This window comes from Eublepharis macularius, chromosome 3, assembly GCF_028583425.1.
Source record: "Eublepharis macularius isolate TG4126 chromosome 3, MPM_Emac_v1.0, whole genome shotgun sequence".
Lineage (NCBI taxonomy): Eukaryota > Metazoa > Chordata > Lepidosauria > Squamata > Eublepharidae > Eublepharis > Eublepharis macularius.
This window is the reverse complement of record NC_072792.1, coordinates 39,689,666-39,708,070: the sequence shown is the minus strand read 5'-3', so window position 1 is coordinate 39,708,070 and position 18,405 is coordinate 39,689,666. Positions and strand designations below refer to the sequence as shown.

General features: G+C 39.2%; 1 protein-coding gene across 1 annotated transcript in view; it reads right to left on the bottom strand.

Annotated features, from left to right (window-relative positions):
- Positions 1–18,405, bottom strand: part of PCCA (propionyl-CoA carboxylase subunit alpha) — a 324,266-nt gene that overhangs the window by 303,400 nt on the left and 2,461 nt on the right. Inside the window, exons 2-4 of the mRNA XM_054973482.1 lie at positions 10,612–10,695; positions 7,810–7,857; positions 7,641–7,709 (exon numbers count right to left, since the gene is read on the bottom strand). Coding sequence (XP_054829457.1) covers positions 7,641–7,709; positions 7,810–7,857; positions 10,612–10,695 — 201 coding nt within the window. The remainder of the gene's footprint in view (positions 1–7,640; positions 7,710–7,809; positions 7,858–10,611; positions 10,696–18,405) is intronic.

Below are 18,405 nucleotides of genomic sequence, written 5' to 3'. Positions count from 1 at the left end.
AGCTTTTGAAAAAATTTAAGTAGCTCCTGAAATCCTGAAGTTTGCCCTCCCTTGTCATAACAACCTATATAAAGGTCAGCATAAGTCTGGAATCAGATTATGTATTTTTGAGCCGTGTCATGAGTTCAAGGGTGTTAAAGTCATGCTACATGATCCACAACTCATGCAACTGTAGACATTGCTATCAGGCCATCTGAGGAAAGTCATATCATTTGCAACTCAACGAAAGGAAAAAAAAATTATATGGCTGTAGCAGTGTGTATATCCCTCTCTGAGCCTAAAGAAACCATAAAAGGAGCTGTCTTGTCCTCTTCTGGACTGTAGTAGCCTGGCATGGGAAATGGGATGAAATTACATTTCTCAGTCCCAACTCTCCCCATAACAGAAGACAGTTGCTATTAAAACATAAACAGCTGTACCATATATGCTAGAGGAGGCTAGTACTATCACAACCTTTTCAAAGACTTATATAAACTGACTCAAGCTTGGCCCACATTTTTACGTGCATTACCACCATTTCCTGTTCTCATGTATGTGCCAGAACGCAAGCTTTGTAACAGGCCGAGAAATGTGGAAAATTGTATCTTCCTTCCATTAAAGGAATCTTCATCTTTTAAAATAAAGACCTTCCATTTGTGTTTCCTATGCAAATATCTCTATAGCACCTGTCATTTACCACATTTAAGGTAAAGTGTATTTATTATTCCCCAGAGAGAAAACACTGACTTTCAGTCTATGCCTGCTTTAATCAACTACAAGAGTTCTGTTTATTTGGACCATGCAGGAAATATCTGGTACAAAGGTAATTTCCTTTCAGTTTTCTACCATCCTAATTTCCACTGGGTAAACATGCTGCGATCAGGGACGGCCTCCAGGGCCCGAGCTTTGGAAAAAAACATATAATACTGTCAATAACAAAGATAAGGCCAAAGATTTTTCTGATGCTTGTTGGTCAGAAAAAAATATTCCTTGTTTATGTATAAATAAAATATTCTTGAATAGTAGTGGATAAGAACCCCCATTACTGCTCTAACAGAGGTGAAATGATTCAAGAGATAACTGAACCTACTTTCTACATCAGTTGGCATCAAGTTGAACCTTATCAGAGAAAGAGCTTTTGTAAGACAGCAGTAACAGGAGTTGAATAAGAGAATCTTGCCCTCGGTGTTAGCATTTAAACATGCATTGTGCTCCTCCCTTTTGATGGGAAGCAGCTGAACCTAGATGATTCAGTTACAAGCCTAGTTATACCGGGTCCAATGCTACTGCTGGAGAAGCAAGTTAATGCAGCAGCAAAAAACACTTTCTTCCAACTCAGTCCAGCTCAGAAGACAGTCCCCTGCTTTGATACAGCCAATATGGTCACCTGGATCCACGCTACAGTAACTGTGAGTTCAGACCACCGTAATGTACTCTACATAGGTTTCCCTTTAAGTTAACTCAAGAGACTCCAGTTTGTGCAGAACATTACAGCTTGGTTACTATTAACAGCAGGCAGGGCATTAATAAATGCTTGTGCAGGTGCCTTGTCTCTTGTGGCCCCCACCTTATGGAATGGCCTACCTGATGAGGTTAGGAAAGTTTCTGCTCTCCTGCCTTTCGGCAAACTATGCAAAATTGAATGCCAAGACCCAGACACCACTACTCCTGTTCTCGGGGGCTGAAACGCGGCCCCTCCAGGACCCCTAGGAGCTTCCTGAGGGCTCCGGTCCTGTTTATCAGAGGCTCCTCAGCTCCTGGGTTCTCACTGAGGACATGCACACACGTAGCAAATAACTCTGGACACAAGCAGGTAAAACATACTTATATTTTATTAAAGATAAATTATAAGGAGCATATGCTAAGCAGGAACCGCTCTTCAACACAAGCACAAAACAAATAAGGCGTAGCTATTTCTAAATACAAACTAACTGAATAAAATACTTCAAGCTGGCTATCTAGCAGTCTCTGAATTGCCTTCCATGGCTGGAAGTTCCTACCCAGGGCTTTAGAATAGGAGACCAGTCCATGCCAGGCAACTCTAGACATCTCGGGAGTGTAGCATGGAAGCGAGAACCTCTCTCTCGCATGCTGGTAGACAGATACTAACTAGAGAAGTTTTACAATAGAATCAAATGGCCATTTTCAGTCCTAGCCACGTCTACCTACCAAAGCCATGAGGCAATGAGGACTCAGATACTTAATTGACAGTGCCAGGATGAGAAATATGGGGAGTACTGATGGGAACTGGTTGCAGCTACATTCCACCAGGGTTCCCAAAGCCAGCTCTCAAGAGACCAGCAAAGACTTGCAGGTGTGCCTGATTAGCAAGACAGGAGATTTTTTTTCTCAAAACAGATTTTTGTTTAGAGCCTACACAGACTTAGATCCTACCCCAAAGTGATGACTATAAACCTGAGAGCCTGATGGGAGATTTTCCTTACACTGAAATATTCAAGAGGGCTTTTTTACACAGGTAGAAGGGCTGTTCTGTAAGGAAATGGTTCAGAAAGATTCTTTGGTAAAGGGATAGGGACTGCAGACTATACTACTGCACACTGTCTGCTGCTGAGAATCTGCTCCTACTAGGTAATTTCTGCATTGTTAACAGGTCAACAATACTTTCTTTCAGCATTGTTTTAGTTCTGTATCAGATTTCTGTTTATCTTCAAATTTTCTGTGTTTATTGGATGCCCCAGCTATAGATCATATTGACTTAACACTACTGCAATCCAACTTCAGTCTCAGTGAGAAATAATGAAAATAACAAACACTATTTCTCCCATTCTGCAGTCACTCCATTGACTGCCCATCAGTTACCCGGCTCAATAGGTATTGGCTATCAAATACAAAGCCCTTCAGGGCCTTGCTCCCTCCTATCAGCAGCACCACCTCTCCACTACAATAACTTTGCTTACTGAGCAGGGCCTTCTGCAGGTGCCAACAACTGCCCATACATGTGCATTCTCTGTTGTGGCCCCCCCTTAAGGAATGGTCTGCCTGATGTCAAGGGGACTCCCACTAACTGGTTTTCTGCAAACTATGAAAAACTGGTATTTTTTAATATACAGGTAACAGAGCTGTAATAAAATGTTTCTGAAAGATGTTCGGGTAAAGGGCTAAGGACTATAGTCTATACTCCTGTGTATAACTCATAGTGTCTGTTGGTGTAAGTAGGATCCTACTATAATTTTTGCACTTTTTAATGTATTATGTTAGTGTTTGTTTTGTTTCAGCTCTATTCAGATTTCTGCTTGGTTCCAGATTTCTGCAATCCAAATCCTATCTGATTGCTTACTCAATGTTCCATCCTATTGGGTGTGTTAATTTACACTACATAATCTGCCTTGAGTTTATTAAGAAGGACTATAAATGACAAATCAGTTGTACTGCCACCTCCCAAAGCCATGGCACACTGGACAGAAATATTAAGCTCTTCCTTTAAATCCTCACTTAGCCTGATTTGTCTTTAGAATGAGGAAACAAGTCTTGGAAAATCCATAGCATGGCAACATGTGAAACAAACTCTTGATACCCAAGTTGGCCAATGTAAGAAAGGGATATCATTTCTAAAAGGCATAATTTGGGAAACCTACTTTCAGTTTCAAAAGAAATTTTACCCAATAATTTTAAAAGTACACATTTAGTTTAGCACCAACTGCAAACACATGTCTGTTCTTTTAAAAAAAAAACTTTGGGGAGCGCTCTGTGGGATTCCAAAGTCTTATTTTGGAGTATTTCCAATGCACTAACTCTTTAAAAGCTCCTAACCTTTCCCTGTATAGTAGTTGTGGTGCAGCTTTTTCTCTAAAATTTGTTTACCTGCACACAGCTTGCAAAGGGAAAGCATCTCTGCTACAGCTCCCTTTAACCTCAGTTTAACCATAATTGTTGTTTGTTCACCCTTAAGAGCAGGAAAAGATGATGTCCAGGTATGTAAAGCTTCATCACTTATTTTTTATTTTACTTGTTTAACAAAATTTATATCCCACCTTTCTGCCCTCATAAGGGCCACCAAGGCAGCTAACCAATTAAAGCATACATAATCGAAATCACAACATAAAACCGTCAAAATTGACAGAAGCACATCGTTAGAACAGTTAAGACAGAGCTTTAAAACATGCAAAGGAAAATCAATTAAAAATTTAAAACAGTTAAAACACTGGGCATGAAGGAGAGATCACTGAGAATATGCCAAACAAAACAAAGAAGTCTTGACCCACTGGCAGAAGATGGCAACAGAAGGAGACAGACTAATCTCCTTGGAGAGAGAGTTCCAGAGACTTGGTGCCACAACTGAGAAGGCCCTCTCTCAGGTTGCCACTCATCTAATCTAAAGAGGGAACAACCAAAGAAGGGCCTCCAAAAATGATCACAGTGGTCAGGTAGGTTCTTAAAGGAGCAGGCAGTCCTTCAGAAATGTTGGTCCCAAACCATATAGGGCTTTAAAGATCAACACAGGCACCTTGAATTGTGCCTGGAAAAAAATCAGGAGACAGTATAGAATAGATGGTTCAAGACTGGAGTGATATGGTCCCTGCGACCCATTCCAGTCAACCCCCTCTGGCTACAGCATTCAATTGAAGTTTCAAAACACTTTTCAAGAACTGATGATATACCACAAATATGGTTCTCTAGTAGGGCCTGAAGTTCTCCTAGAGTTACTAATGATTTCCAGATGACAGAGATCCATTCCCCCGGAGACAGCTTGGGCGTTTATGAGATCACATCCCTGCTGAGCTCCCTCCGTTGCCCAGGCACTTCCCTCATACCTCCAGCAATTTCTCAAACTGGAACTGGCAACCCTACTGTCCACTCATCCATTTCAACAGAATTTAACTATTCCACAGAGGTCACTGGGGCACCTCAGTTTCACTGTCATCCTTTGCAATACCACTTTAACTAGTTGTTAGCTCCATGTTAGATTAATTACTACAAAATCCCTTCTAACGTATGAGAGAAGACATAAATAAGAACGCCAATTTTTATTTGACCTCATGGCCAAAGTTAATCAGGCAAATTCTTAACTTTTTTTTTAATTTGGATTTATTTGTGGCGTTAGTCTCCCCTTCACCACCACCCACATTTAACAAATTAAGGAAATAGATACATACTCTGACACACAACTTGCAGGGCCACTGAGAAGGAGAGATAAAAATTCAAAATGCCCAAGTCAGCTCGAGGGCCTGTGAAGCCAGTTATGCTGCATTCAGCAAAAGCATTTCAATCTTTTACTCTTAATGCAGTTCTGCACTGCAGCCACTAGGGGCTCAGGGAGGCAGAGCTCTCACCATCAGCTGGCTTTTCCTTTCTGCAAAACACTTGCCTGTCCTTAGAAGCTGCTGAGCCCATCAACCCAGTCTGCACTGGAGCACGGCAAGGCAGCTGTTGGCCTGCTACAGTAATTGTCAGGCTGCAGCCTCCTAACAAGGACATCTCCAGAAGTCAATGATTCACACTTCCATTTGTTCCACTCTGCTCCACAGTTTTGCCTCCCCAGCCAGATAGTGCAAAGGCAGCCCCGTTAGTGCATTGTAGCAAAACAAAATTTCTTTTCCACACTTTTCTCCTCCTTTATTTTTCTCTCTTCCCTCCATCATGTGCTTTCATTTCTTATCCACATCTAATTTTTCTGTGTGTCCTCCCCCCACCCCACACACACACACTTTATTTATCAGTCTTGGTCTCAGGTCCTTTTCATCCCTACTTTGACTGGCAATTTAGAACATATTTGATAGCAGTAATATCACAGCAGGCCTTTGTTAATATTAAGAAAGGGGAGGGTCGAGTTAACATTTCCACATATCTGTCAAATTAGTAAAAGGATGCTTTTTCTCCTCATCCACCATTTACATGAATAGTTGGAATGTTAATCTGCCTTAGTGGTTATAAATGTGCAACAAAAGTTAGAAGTCCTTTCTTTCCAATTCCTTAATTACTTTTTAAACACTGCTATATTAAATGTTAAACACTGTTCAAGCAGTGGGTTATTATTGTATTGGTGGGATATCTACTATCCCTTTGTAAATATTACTTTGCTACTATAGGCATTAATCTTCATGATGTATGACAAGCAACAACCTTTTTACAGAAAAATCAATCCCAGTGATCCCAGTAGTACAATACTTCTCCTCCAGCACTAATAACCCATTTGGCCCCTGCTTTTGAGCTAGGTGAAGGTATAAGGTAAAATAAAACAGATTTCTTATGGATTTATTTACTAAAGATTTACTGTAATATTAAGTTTTTGGGAAAAAGGGACCCCTTCATCAGGGGTGGGTGGGTGGGTGTGCATGAGTGCATGCACACACATACATACGCACACTGGCCTGGATAGCCCAAGCTAGCCCAGCCTCAGGATCAATAAGCAGAGGCAGGCAATAGAGAGCCACCTATGTTAGTCACTTGCCTTGGCCACAGCAGCAGTCACAGTTAAGTCGGCTACAACTTGACGGCACCACCACCAAATACAAAACACAAAGCTATAGAGATAAATATTGAGAGGCACAGGCTGTGCAAGCTGAATAATAAAGAGGGCATTTCTGGCAGGGACAGTCTGGCTGGAATAGGGGAGAAAAACTGTTCCTGCTTTTTCCCCATAATTTTGATAAATTCTATAGATACTGGGGGCCTCCCCACAATCACTGCTTTTGCAACAGTTACTGAATGAGCAGTTCTTCCTCTTGCTAAAAGTGTCGCAGCAATACATCATGAAGCAACAGCAAGCGTGATTATCCTTTTTGGTGAACTACAGGCAAAATCAGATTTATAACAAATATCATACCCTGACTCTCTCTCCAGTGGGTGCCTAAAACAGCTTTCAATATTCTCCTAGCCTCCATTTCATCCTCACAACAGGTCACTGCTTGTATTTATTTATTTATTTATTTATTTATGTCATTTAGAGTCTGCCTTTCTCACTGAGACTCAAGGCGGATTACATAGTGTGAGATTAGTAGAGTCAATATCTAGGAGATTTCAATAAACAATGCCATAGGGTAAATAAATGCATGTTTACAAAGACACAACATTAGCAAAATATCCAATACAGAGTTGAAGACATGCTGAAACAGAGCATAAGCAATTCTAGGACTGACGTTAGACAACATAGAACTACCCAATAGGGTCATACGTAAAGCAACAGGCAGTACATAGGAGCACATACTTAGAAGCAACAGATAGTACATAACGCAACACAGTGGTAAAGTCTATGGTCCCTAACTCATTAGTGAAGCATCTCTTTGAGACTACCTCCCTATAATACAGCCCTCCTATATGAGTAAAAAGCCCTTTTGAATAATTCAGTTTTGCAGCATTTGCGGAAGCCAAGAAAGTGGAGGTTCTCCTGACTTCCTCGGGCAGGCTGTTCTATAGGGCAGGGGCGACCAAAAAGAATGCACGTGTACAGGCAGCTGTTGATTTCGCCCATGCATCTAGTGCACACTTGACTTCTATTTTTACTTTTCAGTTGAAACGCTTAAATCATCCCCTATTATAGAAGTACTTGTTGCTGCAAGACAATATTGTATATCATTTAGAAATTTTAAGAAATATTTAAGTATATAATTAGATAAAATGAGGAAAATCCATCACTTTAATGTTTGGATCTAAGCGCCAAGAAACAACCATACAATAAAAAATTGTACATGAATGGTACTTACAGCATTGGAATCAACATCGCTGTGTATAGCAACTGTTTTAATTCCCATCTTCTTGCAGGTTTTAATTACCTAGTAATTAGGGAAGCAGGGGGGAAAAAAAGATGGGTTTTAAACTAAATCACAAAAGTGGTAAAATTGAAGAGACAATTGTTTTTGAAGTTTTACTTACTCTACAGGCAATTTCTCCCCTGTTGGCAATAAGAAGTTTCTCAAAGGTCTGAAAGAAGGGAAAAGGGAAAAGATAACTCCTATAATTGTAACACAAAACATTGACACATATTTAGCCTATGGAGTTGGAGTTTCTAAACATATTAAAATCGTTTATTAGATTAGCACTTGCCCTTCTGTGTACAGATTGCCAGTGGCCACATAATAAAGAATCACTTAACCATCTGGAACACAGAACTGTATACTGTCTCTGGTCATAGCTTTGGTTTAAGGATATGTTGACACCATAATACTGAGGAAAACTACTGCACAGGTATTATTTAACATAATCTGAATGGAGTGGCATGAGGCTCCTTCACACTTCAATGTCATGAATAATTAGTGATTAGCAGTTACCTTCAGAGCATTTTGGAGTACAGAAAAAAAAAAGTGTGGACCATACTGAAAGATATAGATTTCCAACATAATACTAGGTAAAGCAATTTAAAATTAGATGTTACGAATTGATGTATCAAAGAAATCAACAGGGTTACTTCCCAAGAACTTGTATAATTAACACTATACCAGAAACCAAACACACACAACTGGTTTCCCACTGAATCAGTGGCCACTAACGCTTGGCTGAACATCCCTGAACACAACACTGCTCAATGGTACAGACAGCAGGAAAGATGAAGCCCAAGAATGTGCCATCTTTAAAGGCACAATTTGGCTACTCTTTACCAAAGCATGGCAGGTTGGATCACTGCAATATGCTAATACCTACGGCTAATTTTGAAGACTGTCAAGAAATTTCAACTGGTTCAAAATGCAGGATGGATGATGCTGGCAGCAATAGTCTATAGTGACCAGATTTTGCCAGTTTCAAGAGATCTCCCGCTGGCTGCTGGTTTGCTTCTGGACACAATCCAAAATCCTGAGTACCCATGAAGTCTTACAAAGTCTGGGGACAGGGTATCTTTCCCAATAGGAGCCTTCTTACTAGTTTAGATTGTTGTTTTCCCCCACTAGGATGCCTAAATTGTACGGACACCAGAACAGAGCCTTCTAAGTACTCCAAGAAGTTTGCCTAATGTTAAGTCTGCAGCCCTTCACACATCTTTGCCCAATTTCTCCTCCAAACCTTGGTCTGTCCACTCATGTGTTTTATCTGAAATCTCTTCTCTTTTGACTCAGACCAAGGGGTTTGATCAGAGGTCTCTTACAATTGTCTTTGACTGCAGCAGATTTTAAAGGTATTAAAACCACTGTAAGATACTACTGCTTTTATGAACATTGGTCTTATATATGGGTTTAAAAGGGTGTGCTGCTGTTCGGTATCTTGTTATACATTTGTTGTTTTAATATTGCAACGTGCCTCGTTCGTTTCTTATGGGGAGTGAAGGATATAAATATATTAAATATTTAAAAGCCTAAAGGGCCAGGTTCTAGCTGAAAAGTTGGCTCTGATAAAAACTATTTCAAAGCAATAAGGTACCTTCAGTAGTGCCTTCAAACTACTGGAGCTTCCAAGGCATATCACAGTACCTTATAATTAAATTAAAAGTATTAATATTGGCACAAAGGCCAAAATACACAGCCCCTACAACAAATTAGAAAAACATCTTCATGGTTTTGCAGAAAATATAAGTTATGACACAATACAGTATTTATTAATACGGTCTAGGACCAGCACAGAACATCCAAAACTGGTCCTCTGAATAAAACACAAAAAATTACCACTTTCATCCAATTGTTTATCCTGTCTTTTTCTTCTGAAATCTTCAATTTGCACACTTCATTTAGTTAATACTGGCTCCTGTTTTATCCCCACACCCTTTTGATAATCGCCTGTAACCTGTCATAGCTATGCAAATTTTCTTTCCAAAACATCCGGTTTCCAACATCTCAGTTTTTATTGATTATATTCTACCTACCAATTTCAACCAAACTCTTATTTTAATCCTCCTCAACTGTTGATGTAGCATTTCCACAGCTGTCAATATTTTGAAGTTGATGTAAAAAAAAATCAGACCAAGCAGACATTTTAACAGATGTACAAATCAAGCTAAAAGAATAGTTAAGTTTTATGATCCTCTTTTATTCTCTGTTGCTAGTTTAAATGGGCAAGTTTAATTTCTTTACAAACCAATTCACAATGGTCATTCATCTACATTTACTAACAGAATTCAATCCAAAACAGAAAATATCAATTCACATCATATTCATTAAGAAAGGTGCAAACAGGACTGTATCATCCTATAACCTGTTGCTATTATAAACCTGTCAGTTAGTAAAGATATAGAAATCAACCAAAACAACCAGAATGATATATTCCACTACACCTGAGGGCCATTCCAGGAGGATTTCTAGTGGTTCCTGTAGCATAAAAGCTGCATCCCACACCAAGCTTTTAAATGCTAGGATTGGAAACAGGAAAAGGTATCACCTCAGAAAACTGCTGAATTTGTTCCTACGTAGTTTACTGATACAAACATTAAAAATGCTTGGCATTTAGTTCCAAAATGCCCGTGAGAACAAAGCACAGCCTTGGAATGAACAGACAGACAGACATCCCCCTGAAGAGAAGCCAGATAGAGGTTCCTCATGTATATACTGCTCATCAAAAAGTTACTGTATTTGAAGTCAGGCAACACAAGAGAAATAAAGTTCTGAAGCTAATGGATGAACTGGAACAGAAAATAAAATGTATCTATAGAAGGATTTCTGAACCAATCATCTTCAGATTTTGCTAGTAAGAATAGTTTTTCTTGTATCTTCCGGCACTCAAGAAATAAGCAACAAGCTAGCATAAAGAACTTACTTTTTCATTAGGATCATATACAGTTGAGTGCAAGCCACAAGATGTAATAAGGCACCATCTCCATCTTGAAACCCGTGAAACACACTATTTAAAAAAAGAGAGAAATATGGATGATGAATTATATAACATAAGTCCTTTCAAAGATGTTTAGAAGCACTTTTTTTAACCAGAAGACAAATTTTTAAAATTTGCACTCTTGAAAAAAGTAAAGTAAAAATGAAATATTTAAGCGCGCGCGCACACACAAAATCAACATGACGTTAAGCCTAAAATTCATCAAAAAGATTTTCTGATTACATTTTAAAAGACTCAGATACATTTCAGCACAACATTTTCAAGCAAGACAAGCGAGCAGTTTTTTGTAAGGCTCCGTTTTAAGACTGTTGGTTTGTGTATCAAAAAAAGAAGGGGAAATGTGCTTTTGTTTTAATAAACTCTTGAATAAACAGATGACCAAGCTAGAGGAATCATCATCAACAAGCCTCATAGACACATCTTCCTACAGGCAGGTCAGAGCCAATCTCAGCACAGACAGCTTAACATTCTCTGAAGAAACTGGGGCAAGTTTCATATGTGCACAGAAAAATTAGGCGTCTGTATAGTAAGCACATATCAACAAGGACCCACCAACAAAGGACAAGATTTCAAATACCTGAGCAAAATTCTAACTATATTTCAGATACCCATTTGTTTTCCCTCCCACCCACCAACTGTTTCTCAAATAGTGAAATCATTACGGCTCTCCTCAGTTTGTTTAAAGTGATCAATTATTTATATTCAGGGACTTTTACAGAGGAAAAATACAGCAGAAAAATGTTTCCATACCTTATTTGATGTGAGAATAAACTATAATTTTAATGATCGTCAAAAAGAAATTTGGAAGACCCCAATACACTATTTTTATCAGCCATCCATAAACATGCTTAGATGCATCCCTGTTGCTCCTAGTTCCCTTACCACCATTTCCCCCAAAAAATATTTTCTAGGACACACAGAGTCACTACTATTCTTTTTTAAAAGACAGCTGCATGGAGTTTTCAATAAAACGGTAAGCCTGCAAACAGATATAAGCTGTACACTTCAGGAAATACTATATCTGTAATACTGTAATGGCCCCTCATGCCATAATTCTTGATGAAGATAATTAGATGATTACCATAAGAGTACAACAAGGTATGTGGATGAGAACTATAAAAAGAATTAACTAATTGCCCAAGAGATAATGAGATATACATTAACCACATTTGCCATGAAAAAATATACAGGCAATCAAGACTTGAAAAAGGCAATAAAGAAAAGTTACGTTGGACAAGCAGCAAGAGACTACAAACTGAAAGTCCAGTTGACAAACGATCATATACAACAGATGGCAAAGTACATCTCACAGATGATGTAAATCCCTGAAATTTCTGTATATTTATGGGACTGTTTTAAAAGATGTGGGGCATCAGTGTGGGTGGGCTCTAAAAAGTACCTCATCTGCACAGAGCAGTAAGCAAAGATTTAGTATTAATTCTTGCTGAAATACAGTAAATACTCCAAAGCTACTTCCAAGGTAACTTCATGCTACTCTTCCATTCCCAAATATAAAATTACAAGAATTTCAAATCAGTTGACAACATTTATAAAGATTAATCACGGAACAAGTTATAAAGCTTTGGCATTACTGAGAAACAGGCTGCATGCATTTCATCGCTTTTTCACATATTATGCAGTGGCAAAACTGAATTAATCTCCAAGTCTCCCAAAGCCTCCTCTCCCAGCTCACCCTGTTCCTCCTCCTCACCCACTCCTGACCCACCTGCAAATTTCAACCCACTTTTAGATTCTGATGGTTGCTTGAAAAACAATCAGACTAAGGTCAATGCAACAACTCAAATCTACTTCCCAAGGAAGAATGTTTAGAGTTCAGAGAATCATTCTATATTACCACCAAATACGGGAACTAGAAAAAAAAATTAAACCTTGGCATTTTAGTCAGACAGCCATAAAGAACAATGAGTAAAGATGAAATGCCATATACACAGAACCCCCATTACATATTCCCCTTGCAGCCTTCCAAACTCCCCAATGTTTCAGCTACTTTAAAATCTTCAAAGAAAGTATAAAAACAGTTTCTCACCATGCCTCTGAAGGAGCTTGCTTATTCTTTGCAGTGAAAAGGTTACAATGAATTTACCATATCATAAAATAACAAGACCAAAGGATGGTTTACACAAACAGGTAAAAAGTATTCCTTTGAGTGACACAAGAGAGGAGGAAGAATGAAAGACAGTAAGCTTCTTTGATGGCAGTAGTTAAAGGAAAACCTACTGTAGAGCACTTTTACTTATGCTAAATATGATGGCTAGCAACACAATATAATGTTGAGACTCAAAAGTTGTATGAATTTCAGTTTCAATATGTCTGAAGAAACAACACAGCCACATTTCCAAAGTTGAAAGCTAATAATTAAAAGCACACTTTTTAGTCTGTTCTCCCTTCCAGTTTATCCATGAAGATTGTAAGAATTTTTAATTTACCCTGGTTCTTAGCATGACAATCTTTTAAACATCTATATATCATCTTGCCAACTTCTGCAATTCCTCCCTTCCAGTTATGGTTTTATCACAACTTTCTATTTTGCAATCACTTACAGTATGAACCCTGATCTTAAAAAAAATGTCCTAAAATTCTCTTGCCAAAAGGCTAGAAAAACTCCCCAATCCAAAAAGACCAAGGAATGTGCAACAGACAAAAACCTTGACTTTACTAAGTCAAAGAAGTATTAGCTTGACCACCTTAGCAATACAGTTTTTTCATTAAAGCTCTATGTCCGACTTGCAGCTCAATAGTACTAAACATGCAGCGATCTGTCACAGCATGTTATTCTTCATTTACTGCTTACGCTAAACCCTATATTAAAAATGTAATAAGGAGCACAAATTAATAGGGATCAAGTTAAAAATAATCCATAACATTTTGTGTAGATTCCCACTGGTAGGACAATAAACTGTTGCACTGCTGTTTATAAGTCAGAAAATAAGTAGGTTTTTCTTTTTATCTCCAAAGTGCTGAAATTCATTCCCATAGTGAAACTGCCCTGCTAGGCTGGGATCAGAGAGCAGGAAAGGGGATCTCTCTCAGTGTGCCTCCCCCAAACATCAGTCCCATTGGGCAGTTTCTCTGTGTGACAAAATTTCAAAATTCCTGGATTTCATAAGCAAACTTGCTGTTTTTGAGGCTCAAAGTAACAACTTAGATCCATAAATGTTGAAATTCTGCCCCACAATGAAACTGTCCAAAGAGGCCATGGGATAGAAGATGGGAAAGAAGACTGCACTTCACCGTACTCTTCCGTCTATAGAAATTCATCCTTTGTGGAGATGAATTTCATTCTTTATCGATTTAAAGGATTATGCTGTTGTTGCATGCTACAAAAACATCGGTAACAAAACCAACCACAAAAAGACCAGGGACCAGTACAGTGAATAAAATTATGTGTTTTGGAAGATCTACCCTTATGCAGACTGAAAATGCCCTGTATCTAGTTACCACATGTCTCACATCTGAACAGACAACAGGGCTCAGGAGGCAGATCTTAATAGGCAGGCTAGACAGTGTGGGAGGAGACCATCTTTCAGAGCATTGTTGCGCACCAAACAACTAGCTGATGTACATTAATCCCTACAACCAGAAAAGGAAAGGTTGCAAGTCTGCAGCGAAGACTGTATTACTATCAAATATCACATAATTTCGAAGACATTTTATTTTAGTTGCATTTTCTTTTTTTACTTTGAAGATTTGCCATTTGACTCCAGAAACGTTTTTCATCCTTGCAAGCGAGCCTTGTATAGAAAAAGAGAAAGACTCCCTGCATCAGAAAAAAGAGACATCCTTAACAGATTTGGAACTTGATGAGAACTGTTCTGTTTATAAAGTTTGAAATTACTGAATTCTCAGGTTACAGCATTTGTTTATATTACTAGGCACACACATCTGTGCAGGATTTGGATTTAGTCTTAATAGCATTCTAATGATCCAGCACAGACTTCTCAATTCATAATATAAACAGCTCAAATTACCAAAACAACTCTCCAAATCTTTTCAGCCAGTTTGCAGTTTTGGTTATCCAGGGTCTCTTTTTCTCCCTCGAGTCTTTGATTTATTCTACAATACTGTAAAGCAAAGAATGGGTCAGGTGGATTTGCACATTCCATTATGCCTCAGCCCTCAAGTTTTCCTAGGCCCCAAACATACAGGTGAACATACAAACAATTGACTTCCAACAATGCTGAAAAGCAGCTTCTCAGCATGCTCCCAGAAATTAGCTCCTTGCCTGTTGCTGTAGTCTAATGAGGCAAAAAGATACCCGTAACAAAAACAGTAAAAACCGCAGGTTTGGTGTATTCAAGACATGTGCAAAGCTCCCCTCTGATCAGGTTGTCATTGTTGCAATAACGAAAGTGAACATAAACCCAACAGTCTTGATAAATATTCTAATCTTATTCCTTGATCCATGAAACTAGTCATGACAATTGTGTGTAAATATATTAATATTTAAGTTATATAGGTTAAGTCAGCCAACAGTTTGTACCTCCCCATAATTTACCACATCTGTAAATGTCCAATCAACCAGAAAAAAAACTTACAAGTAAACACTAACCCAGAAGAGGTTCCAAACATAAGGTGGTTCCTAATGTAGAGGCCACACTATGCTAAACAGGTTAACTTGTTAAATTACAGTCCCATTCAAATAAGACAGGATTTGGAGTCAATTCTATGACAAAACTGTCATTTTTCAAAATAAGCTTTAGTAGGTGTTGATAACATGTACAGTAAATATTAAACCAGTTTAACTTGTTCCTTGTAATCTTTTTGAGCTTTCTGGGATGCTCCCAGTGACCTCCATCCATGCACTGATCTGAGCCACCTGTGTTTTTATTCGCATAAAGTATTCGCATAAAGTATTCGCATACTTTCAACTAAGCTACTCTCACTCAGACAAAATATCCCTGATCGATATCATCTCTTATTAAAATATTCATACTGCATCTTTCCTCTTGGCTCAGGGCAACTTGCAGGTGGCGATTAAAACTTAGCCGCCTTAAGCTTCCTTGTAATTACCAAATTTCTGGCACCTCGCTAACCTCCTTTGTATACCAGTACAGTATTGCATCACCCCTGCATAAATAACGTTGCCTAGTTTAACTTTGCACTGTTTTAAAAAAACTTTTATCGCCACTTATGTTATGCACTGAGAAGGCACATTCAATTCAGCACGCTCATAAACTTTTACCAAATTTAATTTTTAACCAATCCTCATAAAGAGTTCAGTATATTCAGTATCTATAACTTAAAACTAAACTTCAACAGAAAACTGTCCACCAATAGAAAGTCCCAAATGTTCTATAATATGCTACACCACCAGAGCAACTTCTGAAGATTCAAGACAAACATTAAAGATTCTTCATTTGGGCTGCTTTTTCTGGGCTGCAGAAGTGGGGGAAAGCACACGCAAACATTTTCTATTGAAGCCATCAGCCAAAACTTTTTCTCAGGTGTACTAAGGCGATGAAAGTGAAGAGGTGTGTGTGCGTGCACGCACGTGCACTTACAAGCAAAAGCATGTACAACTACATACCTTCTTCATCACAAAGTTTAAACTAAAACTATTAATCAGTTAATAAATATTTAAATAAATATTAGGAAAAAAACTTAAGCATAGGGAAAGCCAAGAGAAATATGTATTAGTCATGAAACTCCTATCACTGCAGTTGTTAATTAATGTTTTCACATGATATTAAAATAAAAGATCAACAGAATTCAGACACTCAAACTCTAGCTTAAAACTATTAATTTCACAGCAATTTCCTATCACATTACTGTGCCCAAGATAGGTTTCCTCCTCCTTTTATAGTGAAACAACCCTGTGAGGTAGATCAGACAAAGAAACAATGACTGGACAAAAGCCACACAGTTTAGAATCAGAAATGGGTTTCCTCATTTCAAATGGAACATTTAAGCTCTCCTTTATAATTTTTCTGGGTATGCAGCTTTTAAAGAACAAAAAATCTAGGAAGTGCAAAGCCAAAATCTTAACCCAGTTTAGAAAATTATCTATCTAATACTAGTGTATATGGCACCTTACATGGGCAAAAACATGCTAGAATAAACTATAGGAAGGAGAGAAGTGACAGAAAAGGCTGGGAGGGATGAATGGGGGAAAATGCATTTGCATATATTTTAAGCTTAGTGACAGCTGTATTGTTAGGAAGACAAGCCAAAGCTTATATTTAGTTTATTCAATATTTAACCCATCCTCGCTGCAAGCAGGCTCAGGGCGGGGTACAAAAATAATAAAATATAATTTCACAATCAATTATTATCTACAATAAAATTCACCAATTAAAATCAGTATATACACAGAATCGTAAGATGGTCGCTTACACGTTCCTTACGTATTCCTGCCCCCCCAGCACACAGAGAGGGAGGAAAACGGACAGATGAGATGTTACGGATACATACATGGGCAATTCACAAAAACGCTAAACAGCCCCGCCACACACACTTTACAGGAGACCAGTGGGAGGCTCAATGATGCCCTAATGCCAGCCTCAACCATATGCCTGGTGGAACATCTGTCTTGCAGGCCTGCCAAAATGATGCAAGATCTTGGCGGGCCCAGGTGTCTTCAGACAGAGTTCCACCAGGTTGAGGCCAGGACGGAAAAGGCCCGGGCCCTGGTGAAGCAAGCCTCCCTGAAGCTAGGAATTACTAGTAACTGCTTGCCTGCTGAATGAAGTGCTCTCCAGGGCACATACGGGGAGAGAGAGTCCCTCAGGTATGCTGGTCCCAGACCATTTAGGGCTTTAAAGGTCAAAACCAACACCTTGAATCGGATCCAGAATTCCACAAGGAGCCAGTGAAGCGGCTGTAAAATTGGTGTAATATATGTCCTGAATGGAATGCCCATCAGGACACGTGCGGCAGAATTCTGGACCCGCTGCAATCTCCGGATCAGACCCAAGGGAAGCCCTGCGCAGAGCGAGTTACAGTAATACAGCCTGGAGGTGACTGTTGCATGGATCCCTGTCATTAGGCCCTGGCTGAGAGATAGGGGGCGAGTTGCCTGGCTTGCCAAAGATGAAAGAAGGCAGTCTGGGCAACAACTGCGACCTGGACCTCCATAGATAGAGAGGAATCCAAGATCATGGCAAGACTCCTGACCAATGGAATGGGCACCGATTGAGCCCCCACAAAGGCCAGAAGATGGATCCTCGCATCCGATAGCCCAGCTCCATCTTCACAGGGTTCAACTTCAGTTCTGCTTCACCCAACCAAACACTGATGGCACTGATACTCACTCAGAGGCTTGGGAGGCACATGTGGCTCTTTGATCTGCTGCCAGTGACTGTTTTGATCACCATTCTCCAATATGGCACCTACCCCATGTTTCAGGAAAGTGGGCAAGTAGCAGGTGGTTCCCACCTTGAAACAGCCACTACTAGAGGAACAGATTAGCTCCAAGCCTCCCTCAGGTGCAGGCCTCATTCCAGGAATAGAAGTCAATGCGACTCTTTTGGTTGATGATAACTGTAAAAAGTGGCTCTCCACAAGCAGAGTGAGTACCACTTCCATACAGAAAGAATGGGTTTGGGGGGAGAGGTTTGAAGGGAGAAGAGGTAACACCACACACATGTTCAGGAAGGGAATCCAACATACTGGGGTCAGCAAGGAAGAAGGTCATTTTTGATATTAAACCTTTAGACAGCCCTCAGGCCTGCAGCAAAACATCTAGCTTCTTTTTTTTTT